This window comes from Carettochelys insculpta, chromosome 5 (assembly GCF_033958435.1).
Source record: "Carettochelys insculpta isolate YL-2023 chromosome 5, ASM3395843v1, whole genome shotgun sequence".
NCBI lineage: Eukaryota > Metazoa > Chordata > Testudines > Carettochelyidae > Carettochelys > Carettochelys insculpta.
Window position 1 is genome coordinate 97,322,296 of NC_134141.1, and position 13,491 is coordinate 97,335,786.

A 13,491-nucleotide genomic window follows, 5' to 3' on the forward strand; every position below is an offset into this window, starting at 1 on the left:
TTGATGGAATGAGACCCTATAGGAGAGATTTCCAGCTGTGGTATTTGCAGAAAGGATTAAAGGGCAGGCAATATCCACTCAAATATTTTCTAAATAGGGGTGGCTAATTGCATTAAAACTTGCCATCAGGTAGTTAGATTACATCTACCCATGTTTGGTGAAGTGTCTTGTGCCAGAGCGCAGGCATCTTCTATAAGAAAGGTTCCTATCTCAATGTGCGGAGCAGATGAATTGGGGTCAGTCTGTGCTTTCACCCTGTTTACCTACTAGTGATGGACAGTTTGTTGGGGGGAAGGGATGGTGGCACTTGGTACCGTTGTACATAATTTAGTGGTGCACAAACTTACCAGTTAGCGTGGACCCCTCCATGTTTAGTGTGTGTACATCTGCTAGCAGCAACAGGTGATAGTTTTGTTCTGTGGCTTCTAGCAGGACTGCTTGAGGGACATGGCGAGGGGTCTGCAACCAAAATAGGGAGACGAGCTGGTTTTTTCAAACTCAGTTACAAAATGAATACTTCAGGAGCTGCAATGCATGTGAATACGAGATTGTCCTTAATAAATAAAGTCAAAGCGTACTTTTTGTCATCCCTATTTTAAGAACAGTGCGCACACACACACACACAATGATTTGTACCAGTTAGAAAGTGGTTACCCCCGTCTCCAAGCTTTACCCCCCGTACAACAAACACCCACTCCCCACATCCCCAGGCTTAACCCCTCTCACCCCCAAACCACCACCCCCATATCCAGGTTTAACCTTTCTCAGCCCCAAACTACCCTCCCCCACCCACAGGCTTAACCTTTCTCAGTCCCCAAATCCACGCCCCTATCCAGGATTAACCTGACTCACCCAACAGGCTCCTCCAGCTATGCACGCTGCTGCTGCTGCTGTTCTGCAATTGCCTCCACCCCCGCTACCACCAGCCTCCTTCTCAGTGGGGCTGTGCGGCTCCAGCAGGGGCAGACTCAGACCACCTTCCCACCAGCTCTCCTGTGGGCTTAGCACTTCCCACACCTGCAGCATGGGTGGCTCTCTGCCCTGCCATGTTGACCTAATGGAACTGAATTTAGTTGGTTTAACAGGTGGCAGTGGGAGGGATCCAGCTGCTAAACCAATTAAAGTTAGTTCCATTATTTCAGCAGCAGCAGGGCGGAGAGCCCCAACTGCCTCTTTAAAGAGCCTCATGTGGCCCTGGAGCTGCAGATTGTCCACCCCAGGACACGGCAAAGTTACACACAGCAGCGCCTCTGGTGGGCTCTGGTGGGTACTGCATGATGAGCCATGTGGTGGTTTGTAATGCTCACAACATAGTGCACCTCTGAATGGAGCCCATGTTTCTTGAGAGAGAAGAGGGCAGCTTTTAAAAAGTGGAAGTCAAATCCTAGTGAGGAAAATAGGGAGGAACATAAACACTCCCAAATTAAGTGTCATAATGTAGTAAGAAAAGCCAAAAAAGATTTTGAGGAACAGCTAGCCAAAAATTCAAAAAATGATAGTAAAATGTTTTTTAAATACATTAGAAGCAGGAAGCCTGCTAAAGAAGCAGTGGGGCCCTTGTACGATAAAGATATAAAAGGAGCAATCAAGGAAGACAGTGCCATTGTGGAGCGATTAAATGATTTCTTTGCTTCAGTCTTCACGGCTGAGGATGTTAGAGGTTCCTAAATCTGAGCCAGCCTTTTTAGGTGACAAATCTGAGGAACTCTCCCAGATTGAAGTGACCTTAGAGGAGGTTTTGGAGTTAATTGATAAGCTGAATAGTAACAAGTCTCCAGGACCAGACGGTATTCACCCAAGGGTTCTGAAAGAACTCAAATGTGAAATTGCGGAGTTATTAACTGGTTTGTAACCTATCCTTTAAATCTGCTTCGGTACCCAATGACTGGAAGACGGCTAATATATTGCCAATATTTAAAAAAGGCTCCAGAGCAGACCCGGGCAATTATAGACCGATAAGTCTAACATCAGTACCAGGCAAATTAGTAGAAATAATAGTAAAGAATAAAATTGCAAGGCACATAGAAGAGCACGAATTGTTGGGCAAAAGTCAGCATAGTTTCTGCAGAGGGAAGTCGTGTCTAACTAATCTATTAGAATTCTTTGAAAGGGTTAATAAACATGTGGACAAGGGGCACCCAGTGGACATAATATACCTAGATTTCCAGAAAACCTTTGACACGGTCCCACACCAAAGGCTTTTATGTAAATTAGGCAGTCATGGGATAGGAGGAAAGATCCTTTCATGGATCGGGAATTGGTTAAAAGACAGAAAACAAAGGGTTGGAATAAATGGTAAATTTTCACAATGGAGGGGGGTAACTAGTGGTGTTCCCCAGGGGTCAGTCCTGGGACCGATCCTGTTCAACTTGTTCATCAATGATCTAGAAAATGAGGTAAGCAGTGAGGTGGCAAAGTTTGCAGATGACACCAAGTTATTCAGGACAGCCAAAACCAAAAGGGATTGTGAAGAACTACAAAAAGATCTCAGCAAACTGAGTGATTGGGCAGCAAAATGGCAAATGAAATTTAATGTGGGTAAGTGTAAGGTAATGCACATTGGAAAAAATAACCCAAATTACACGTACAACATGATGGGGTCAAATTTAGCTACGACAGATCAGGAAAGGGATCTTGGAGTTATAGTGGATAGTTTCTCTGAAGACATTCACGCAGTGTGCAGCGGCAGTTAGTAAAGCAAATAGGATGTTAGGAATTATTACAATAGGGATAGATAATAAGACAAGATATCATACTTCCCCTATATAAAACTATGGTACGCCCACATCTTGAGTACTGTGTGCAGATGTGGTCTCCTCACCTCAAAAAAGTTATATTGGCATTAGAAAAGGTTCAGAAAAGGGTGACTAAGATGATTAGGGGTTTGGAACGGGTCCCATATGCGGAGAGGCTAGAGAGACTGGGACTTTTCAGTCTGGAAAAGAGGCGATTGAGGGGTGATATGATAGAGGTATATAAAATCATGAATGGTGTGGAGAAAGTGAACATAGAAAAATTATTTACCTTTTCCCATAATCCAAGAACTAGGGGACACCAAATGAAATTGATGGGTAGTAGGTTCAAAACTAATAAAAGGAAATTTTTCTTCACACAGCGCACAGTCAACCTGTGGAACTCCTTGCCGGAGGAGGCTGTGAAGGCCAGGACTCTATTAGGGTTTAAAAAAGAGCTCGATAAATATTTGCAGGTTAGGTCCATAAATGGCTATTAGCCATGGGTAAAGTATGGTGCCCTAGCCTTCAGTACAAGGGCAGGAGATGGATGGCAGGAGATAAATCACTTGATCATTGTCTGCTGTTCTCCTTCTCTGGGGCACCTGGCATTGGCCACTGTTGGCAGACGGGATACTGGGCTGGATGGACCCTTGGTCTGACCCAGTATGGCCATTCTTATGTTCTTATGTTCTTGGGATATGGCATGCATGTGGATGTACCAGCCTTTTGAAAAAAAGGTAGGAAATATTAAAGGGTTCCAGTAGAAATCTGGAGAGGGAGGGAGAAAATAGTACTGTGGGAGGTTGAAGCCATAATCCATCCCCTCTCTGAGAATGTTTTGGCTCCATGTGGCATTGCAAGTCCTTCCAACATCCCGTGCCCCACTGGTCCATTGCTGGGTGATATAGCTATGCGTAGTGCAGTGCTATCTGCATCAGTGCAAGCACTGCTGTTGAGGATGTTCTTCTCAGACATAAGGAGTGTGGTGTGGATACTCAGTGCCAATCTATTACTGCAGCAAGTAGAAGTTGTGAAGTTTGTAGTGTAGACATGTCTTCTGAGTTTTTCCCTTGTGGGGAAAAGTTTGCTGATTCATCCCTATTACATCTTGTGCATAGCTGCACTAGTGCCACCTAAATTGCAATGCTAAGAGAAGCCAACATCAATCTGTTAGTATGAAGAAGCCAAGAAGTAGTTTTGGGAATATTTATTCAGGAATAAACTGAAGAAAGGAAAGTCTGAAGGATGGCAGTGGTGGGGAAGAACATAATGCAGGCCAGTATCTAATGCAGGCATGTCCAACCCGTGGCCCTGGGCAGCTAGTAATGCGGCCCCACAAGATCGTAAACTTTTGACATTATTATGTGATTTATATACATTAACTATATTATATATTTTATATGAGGCCCAAGACAATTCCTCTTCACTCAGTGCGGCCCAGGCAAGCCAAAAGATTGGACACCCGTGATCTAATGTAAAACCTAAGCTGTTGCACTGTCCAGTCTCAGGTTTCTGTTCTGTGTTCTCTCTGCTCCTGGTCACACAAACACTCTGGGTTACAAAGTGCATTAATTCTTGTGGCAACTCACTGTACCTGGAAAATGACGCTGAGAGGCAAGTGAAAGAACTGCACAGTCTAAGCAACACTGAAACTCTTTGCAGGCCAAGCAAAGAAGAGAAGATTTATAGGATGTTGGTGTGAAACAACAATAGTATTTCAATATAACCACACGTTCCATCAGGCTATGAAGTATAACCTAAATTTTCCTAAAATATGGGAAAATCATACTGTAGTTGACCTGTTGGTATGTAAGCAAAGCTGAATTAATAGTGATTTTAAGAAAGATATCTCATAATAGTAAAAGCCTGTTTTGTGCAGATTTAAATAAGTTTCTTTCGTGTCTCTTAGCAGTTACACAGTAGCCCCTTTTTGTACCTAAAAACATAAGGTTTTCAGATTTTAAAAAAGATCTGGGAAAAGTATGTAGTAATATGTGTTTCTAGTCCTGTTTTGAGTGGAGTAGCCAACAGGGAGGGACAAAAAAAATCATATGGAAGATGAATACTAGGAAGGGTATACTTTTTAATGGCTATGTGCCGACTGTATTTTAATTACAGTTTGACGAGTGCTGTGGTCATCTGGGTCAGTGAAATTTTTTTAAGGGAAAACGTGGTTTAAGTGTTGACGTCTTGTCCATCATTAATGTACAACACCTTTCTTGCTGAGCAATGCACATTTTAAGGTAGATACTTCTGAAAACTACATAGCATTGTCCTAAAATATTACATTGCATTTACATTGTTTCTTTATTCAGTATTCTGCACCTTACTCAAAACATTGCCTGGGCATAGTTATGTAATTTGTTTCAGAAATTCACTGAGAGGTCTTTAAAATCAATAGCCAGCACACACATACGCAGTATGTCTTGTAGTTTCACTTCTCCCCTCTCAAAATATAGTTATATTTAGATAAACATTACATTTCTTCCTTTCCCCTCAGACTGGTATCAGGACTTATGTTTTGTTTCTGGAGCCCCAGCCATGTAGTGTTCTGCTGGAGTGGGTGGGGCTCTTGGGAGGCATGACAGGTGAACAGAGCAGATTGAATTGGACATTTTTATATTAATTGTGTCCATGTCACCATTCCACTAATTAGTTAAATACATAATCACAAAATGAATGGTAAGCTTTGTTTATATTTTAAAATCATTTTTTTCCAGAGTATAGGTTGAACCTCTCTCATCTGGCACCCTTGGGACCTGACCGGTGCCAAATGAGAGAATTTGCTAGACCATGGGAGGTCAATATTGTTTAGCACATTACCAATACTTCCACTGCTTGCTAGGCTCTTACAAGACACTTAGGATAAACTACAGTTAAATGCTAGCACAGAGCTCTGAAAGCCAGGGCTTGTGGCTGTGGACAGACTTTATGGGACCATACGAAATTTGGCCACCATGATCGGGGTCGTCCAGTTAACTAAATCATGCTGGATTATTGAAGTTGATTGATAGAGTTCTGTATTAGAAACATTCAACCTGTAGTACTGTACGGTTGCATGGCACTTCAGACATGTGAGAAAATTGGATCCCTTCCACAGAAAGTCTACAAATGATTGAGACAGAACACATAAGTACATTAGAATGTCAGTATAAGAATTAATTGGGATTGAAAAGTTCATACAGTTGCACATTTCAAAATTACAGTACATATGGTGCCTAGGTTATAGTATGGTACACTGCATCACTTTCTTTCTGTCCTTTAATACTGCCCACTTCAAAGTGATATTGAGGGCATTGGGTGTGAAGAGAGATTTCTTCTTCATCAGCATCACTTTTATATCTGGGAAGAATTGTTCATGTAGCTGGTCCTTTGTAGATTGGTGTTCACAAAATGAAGATTCCCGTACAATGATGTGTGATGGGTGCACTCACTTCTTATGAGTATCTTCTGTCAGCTGGATGTAGACCTGCACAGTTCACGTGGAGAAATGGTGTGAGGTAAACAGGCTGAAGTTTAATAAGGACAAATAAAAAGTACTCAACTTGGGAAGGAACAATTAACTTCATACATACAGAATAGAAAGTGACTGTCTGAGAAGGAGTACCGTGGAAAGGGATTTAGGGGGCATAGTAGACCACAAGCTAAATATGAGTCGAGTGAGTGCAAATGTGATTCTGGAATACATTAACAGGACTGTTGAGAGCAAGATGCAGGAAGTCATTCTTCTGCTCTACTTAGCACTTACTAGGCTTCAGTTGAAGTGCAGTGCCCAAAACTGGAAACAATATTTCGAGAAAGTTGTGGAGAAATTGGAGAAGTTCCAGAGAAGAGCAAAAGGTATGATTAAAGGTCTAGAGCACATGAGCTATGAAGGAAGACTGAAAGAACTGGGGTTGTTTAGTTTAGAAAAGAGAAGACTTAGAGAGGACATGATAGTGGTTTTCAAGTACCTAAAAGGGGGTTACAAGGAGGAGAAAGAAAAATTGTTCTCCTTGGCTTCTGAGGATGGGACAAGGAGCAATGGGCTTAAATTGCAGCAAGAGAGGTTTAGGTAGGACATTAGGAAAAACTTCCTAACTGTCAGGGTGCTTAAACACTGGAATAAGTTGCCTAGGAAGGTTGTGGAATCTTCATCACTGGAGATATTTGTGAGCAGGTTAGACAGACATCTATTGGGGATGGTCTAGACCATTTTTGGTCCTGACATGACAGCAGAGGACTGGATTTGTTAACCCTTTGACGTCCTTCCAGTTCTAGTGTTCTGTGAATCTATGGTGTCCCTTGTTGGCTTTTGCCTTTGTCAGGTGAGTCTTTAGTGGCTTAGTTGGAGGGCTGAATCACTCAAGCTAATTGGTGGATGAGTGAATGCTTTTTGGGGTAAAAGGTCCAGCAGGGCCTCCCCTGTTCCCATGTTAATATCTGCAGCCCTGTCTCTGGGCTCAGCTCTCAGCTCCATACTTGACCTAATATGACTCTGGAGGCTCTTTGCCTTTATTGGTTCTTATTGACCAAGCTCTCCATCCAAGTCTCTCCAAGTTCAGCCCCTCTCTGGGGTAACAAAGTTCAGTTAATGCTTGGTGCTGTACAGGGTCTTCAAGCCCAGCCTGTTTAAATCCTGCTCCATAGAGCTTTCCTTCGGCCTTTAATGAAGTATCTTATTCCATTCTTAGGGCTAAGGCCTCTTTGCATGTGACAAGAAGAAGGGGAACCCAGGTCTGCCCTCTACTCCAGGTCTTGACCCAGGGATGGGGTAAACGGCAGCCACATGCTGCTTCCTTTACTTGGTTGCTGCTGATATTCCCTAGGCTACTTCTCAGTTGGTCCTATCACCTTCTTGGGTTCTCTCTCCCCAGCTAGAGCAGGGTTTCTCCCAGCCCTCCTTTCCTGAAGGGTCTGTCAGTCTTCCAGGACTTCCTCATCCTTGTAGTCCCAGCTAGGATCTGACCTGCTTATGCCCTGAAGCTCCTTTTAATGGAGCCTGCTGCATTGTGTCTCTGTTCTTGTAGCCCTTCTAGGGAGTCATGGAGGACTTTTCCTTTTCTGAGGAGGGTGTGGTAGTACCATAAGGCCTTCAGCCGGGGGCATCAAAGGGCTCCATACACAGTCATATGATGAGCCCCTGGAGCTGCAGGAGAATCAAGAGGGAAAATGGGAAAAGTGACCATTATTTGTAAGTGGAAAGATGCAGGAGTCAGTGGCACAGAAGTAGGTTTAGAGATTGGTTACCTACTTAAGTGGAAATTTTTAGAAAAAGGGCGCCAGTTTGTCCTATGACTTGCAAATACTGTCCTTGATTTCGGCAGTTTTCACGGAATATATACTAGAGACAAAATTTGTCCCATTGCTTTAATCTGGCAGGAAATTTTGATTAACTGTCCATGTTTGTAATTCATTTTCATTATTGTTTTGAAAGGGGCTGACACTATTAGGAAGTACTGGAGTCGTTACTACCAAGGATCCCAAGGGGTAATATTTGTATTAGACAGTGCCTCTTCAGAAGATGATCTAGAAACGGCGAGGAATGAACTGCATTCTGCTCTTCAGCACCCACAGTTATGTACACTGCCATTTTTAATACTGGCCAATCATCAAGACAAGCCAGCAGCTCGCTCAGTACAAGAGGTATGTTAACATGGCAGCATCTTTTCTGTCTGTGCAGCACAACAGAAAACATATCATTCAAGTGCATTTTGTGGCGATCACACTGTATGTTGTTAGTCTTCTTGGAGAGCAGAACCTTTGAGAACTGAATGCAAATTCTCCTACTTTCACCTTCTTTTGCTTAAGGGAGAAAAGAGACTTCTCACTGCTTATACCAAAAGCTATGTGAGAGTGTTTGTTTTTGTTGTTGTTGTTGTTGTTCTGCTTACTGTTTGTTAGCTATTAGTTTTCTGTTGGTTTTTTAAACCTTTTTAGCATTATTTCCATAATCTTAAAACTTTGCCATTGCTTAAAGCAATATATAATGTTTACAACCATGTATAGCTTTCATGTAAAAGCTTTTTTTCTTTTCTGCTACCCACTTACATGTGAGTAAAGTTGTAATTCTTATTCTGAAGTCATTAAATCTATTTTGAATTGCCTAATCTAAAATGCGGTATCCTTGCCTAACTTGTAGTGATCATATGGTGAATCCTGTAATTGTTCCATTGAGTAAATTCAGCATTCAGTGTTATTACCATTTGCTGCAAAATAGTTATTTGTTAACTTCTGTACTGTCTTACAGCAACAGTGTTGAGTAGTGTCATATTTTTACCCACAAAAAGGTCTACTTAAAAAAAAAAAAAAAAAAAAAAAAAAAAAGAAATTGTAGGAGGTAATATATTCTGAACTAAATTTTTAAGAGTGTTTAGAGTTATGCTGAAAAGCAACCAACTGTGCAATCTTCTTTGTGTAAGAGTGTTAAGGCACTCTGCATGATGAAAGATTTATGTGAAACGAACTGTTTGTCCTGTGAATGATGGTTTTCATTACAGTGAAGTCAAAACTGTTTTAATATTATATTTGGGTCATTTTGCTGTCATCTTAAAAAAAAACTTACTTTTTTACGCATTTTTCCAAAAATATTATGAGCCTGTAAGAATACTGGTGAAGCAGAATGCAAAAGCCTTTTATCCACACCAAACTAGCTATTTGTGTAACATAGTATGAACATTTGTTCTGTACTGCTCCAACATCTATGTCACACACCTCCTCAGTTAGCCAAATGGAATGGAGAATTTGCATGTCATTTAAGTGAGTGTCAGACAAGAGGCATAGTTTTTAATATAAACAATGTCTGGGGATGTAATGCCATTTTTAGGATGAGATAATGAGAATAAATGAGCCATAGGCAATTGAGGTTGCACTGGGAAAATACCTCAAATTCATTCAAAAGTCAAGCTCCGCTGTCTGAAATTGGAATTCGCACTGCGTGTTCATGTTACATGAAGAGTACCTGAGCCGCCCAATCTTACAGGCTGCAAAAGATTCAGTGATCTAGGAACAGAATTTAGTAGATCATTGAATCAGATTACATATGACTCAGGAGCAAAATTTGTAACGTCTGCCTAATGTAAAGCACCCCTAAAGAAGCTGCCTGATTATTCAAGAAGGCTGAACACCTTGAGTTCATCAGGATGATATTTGTTTCCTAAACCCTGTTATCTTGAAAATGACACTATGTCCCCAGGCACCGCTGAGTCGCTAGCACTATTAGACAACAGGCATGCACATGTATTTAGGAACATGACCTTGAAGCACTTGCTTTTGAAATTCATGGTCCTGAGTTTTAATACAGACCTACGTATTGTGGCACAAATATGTCATAAAGAAATGCGGTCTACTGAAAGTAAGAGGAGAGAGTGGAAAAATCATCTTCCCTTCACCCTCAGATCTGGGATGGAGGAGGTTCATGTTTCTAAAAATGAACAGAAATGAAGAACAGCTATTGATTTTTAACAACAGCTTATTATAATACAGAGTTTGAGTTTAGGTTTTTTTATCAGCATGGTTTCAATATTGTAGCAAATTACGTTCAGTCATAACAGAATATTAAAATACTGTATTTTATCTTTCACATAAAGAAGGAAGGTGATTTTACTTTATTAAATTAAGTTTCCTTCCCACCCCCACTACTACCTGTAATCGTGCTCATGCTTCAACTGTATTTTTTTAGTGAGGAGTGTAGCTTTTTCTTAAAGGTACAGTATGGATTTGTACTGAATATGGTTTGGATAAATGCTTCTTGAATATTCAGTCTGCAATGCTTATTATAGACATAGCAAGTTTGCAGAAAATGAACAGTCTCTTTATGTCGTTACTGTGCTATTAAGATTATTTAGATCCCCTCCTAGAGTTGGATCTTTGTGGGTATGCCTTTGGACCCATGCAATTCCAGTTGTGGGATGAAGGATAAGATTGATTGCCCTCCCTCCCTTTGTTTGTTTTTTTCCAGGGCCCACTCCTTCCACTCCCCTCCCACATCTGTTCATCTCTCCACAATGATACATAGCAGTTGTTCCTGATGTTTTTCCAGTAGAACTGTAATAAGACACATTTGCACAATATGTTAAACATTATTATTTCTTTTTTTTTAATAAGCCTTGACCCACTGTTAATTTTGATTTTTGGATGAAATTTATGATCATGAGAAATTTTGTTTGCCATACACAACTGATAAACTTAGGGGCATAGCATATTGAGAAAGGACTGTACATTTCTGCAGAAATAGTTGACTTTACTGCAGAATAGTAGAAAACCAACTGAGTATTTCGGTTAATTTAAGGTGACCATAAGGCATAAAGGCTTCTCAGTTACTTGTTCCTGAGAAAATATATGTGCTTACTGATTTTAAAATGCAGACATTACACAATGAATTATGCAGTTATTGAAAGAGGAATTTACTGCTTCCTTAAGGAAATCACTTTGCTTCTATTACTGATTTTGGAAAATGTAAAACAAAAGAGACGGGATGCTGAGTTATCATTAGGTCATTCTGTATTTCAAAAAGATAATGTAAAATACATTTTTAATTTATATTTTAAAATAAAGGAAATGCAATTATTCTATAATACATTTATGCAAAACGCTTGTCTTGCTCTTAATGCAGTTATGCACTAAATTTAAAATATAAGTCACAGAGCAAATACAATGTTTGAGGTTTCTAAGGACATGTGGCGTCTTGTAGACTGCATAGTTTCCCTTTCTGTAATATACCTAAAAGGATCAATTGCAATTAAACAAAATGTTTAAGAATTGAATAATGTACAGTGGAAATTATGAACAAATATTTGTCTGTAGCAAATTTATAAAAAAGAAAATAAACCCTGTACAAGAGCCAAGTAATTTCAGCAACAGATGTTTGTTGTATTCACTTTGGGGAGATGCATTTGCTAGAGATTTCCAAAGTGCTAAAAACTTTCCTTTTATTAAACATTTTTCTCCACACATTGCAAACAAAAGCAACCTTGCTCAAAGTGACTGTCCATAGTGTTAAAAACCAAAGCCACAAGTAATTTAATTCAAAAACTATGTAATGAGAATTTGTGGATATATACAGTAGACCTCTTTTACTGAAATGTAATTGAACCTAATTTGTCTTACATCCCCCCGAGGAGAACATACTTAAGTTCTGAAGTTATTTCAGAGATCTGGGGAAATTTTATGAGATAGTAGCCAATACAAGTAATCTTGTTTTCCCTTATTCGGTTGCTAATTGTGAAGTGTTTCACTCTGGCTTTTTCAAATCTAATTTTTATTAAAAATGGATGTTTCATCATATAAACAATAAATTAAGTTACATTTAAAAAAAAACAACTCTTTTTGGCTCTCATAGAATCATAGAGCTGGAAGGGACCTCAAGAGGTCATCTAGTCCAGCCCCCTGCTTCAAGCAGGATGAACCCCAACTAAGTCATCCCAGCCAGGCTTTTCATATGTCTGCTTGTATGCTATTTACACCCTCATCCAGTGTCAAATATATTTGTATTTTTTTTTTTTATAACATAGGTGGTAAGAAAAGATATCTGAGTACTTTTCAGATAGCTACTGACTGGATTTAAAAAATGATCTAAACTGAGCAATGTGGAAATAAAGACGCAGTGTATTATGTTGAATATAATCTTAATGAAATCTTATTTGATGGTTCAGGAAGCACATTACAAGATAACCCATCTGTTAAATTAAGATACCAAACATTGCAATTATAAGTAATTAGTTCTGTAGGGATCAGCTGCATTGGGAATATGCCTTAATTAGGAAATGTAAACATTTACAGGTTAAAATAATTGACGATAGTTACCTAACACTGTAGGTGGAAAGATGGTTCAGTCACACAAATATTAAGACATTTATTTACATAATACTTCCAATAGTCTGTGTTTCCAGAGCAGTTGCTTTGTTAACATACCTTTTTCCCATGAGTCTTATTGGTGAGGGAGGACATTTTATAATATTTATTATGTACAAGTGTTCTTGATTATTCCCTGTTCAAATTTTTGTAATGCAGCTCAGCCATACTAGGATTGTAGTGTGAGAGTTTAGTATTTATCATGTTATCCTTTTTCTGGACTTCTGTGATAGCAAAGTTACTGGTGAAATTGTGCAGTCTCTATTCAGTTTTGCCCTCCAAAGTTCTATGGGGAAGAAGTTAATTGTCTTTCAGAGCATTGCTCTCATGGGACATGGCTGCAACTCCACCATGAAGCCACTATGAGCTCCATGCCAGTCCCAAGCCTGGATATAGGAGGAGGGTTGGTCGGTTGAGTGTCAATGTGCTGACCGTGAAACAATAATACAAATGAAGTCTGGTGCCAGTACGCCTAAATGATAAAAGTTGCTGGCTTGGACGTCGCCTGGAGAAACAAGGTCCGTGTCACCAGTCGAGTGATCAAGATTGGGTCTATAAGTTGGCTACCAAAAGAAAATTACAACTAACGCATATGCTATCAATTGGAACATGGAACATCCGAACACTGTGGGTAACTGGAAAATTAGAGCTGCTTTGGAAGAAGATGGAGAGATACCGATGCATATACTTGGACTGGTAGAGGTGCATTGGACGGCTTCAGGAGAGATGTGCAGTTGCGAAGTCATTTGGTCAGGAAACGAAATGAAGTAGGAAGCAGGAGTTGGATTCCTTCTTAGCAAAATAGCTGCAAGAGCATTATTAGGATAAAAACTGGTGAGTGCAAGAATGATGGGTAGCGAGATTCAAAGCAAAGCCATTCATCTGAGTCATTCAGGTGTATGCACCCATGTCGAATGGTATGGAG

The 13,491-nt window shown here is 40.0% G+C and overlaps 1 protein-coding gene across 2 annotated transcripts in view; it reads left to right on the plus strand.

Annotated features, from left to right (window-relative positions):
• Window positions 1–13,491, plus strand: part of ARL15 (ARF like GTPase 15) — a 299,281-nt gene that overhangs the window by 129,876 nt on the left and 155,914 nt on the right. For both annotated transcript variants that reach the window (XM_074995576.1, XM_074995577.1), the window contains one exon: window positions 8,152–8,360. In XM_074995576.1, coding sequence (XP_074851677.1) covers window positions 8,152–8,360 — 209 coding nt within the window. The remainder of the gene's footprint in view (window positions 1–8,151; window positions 8,361–13,491) is intronic.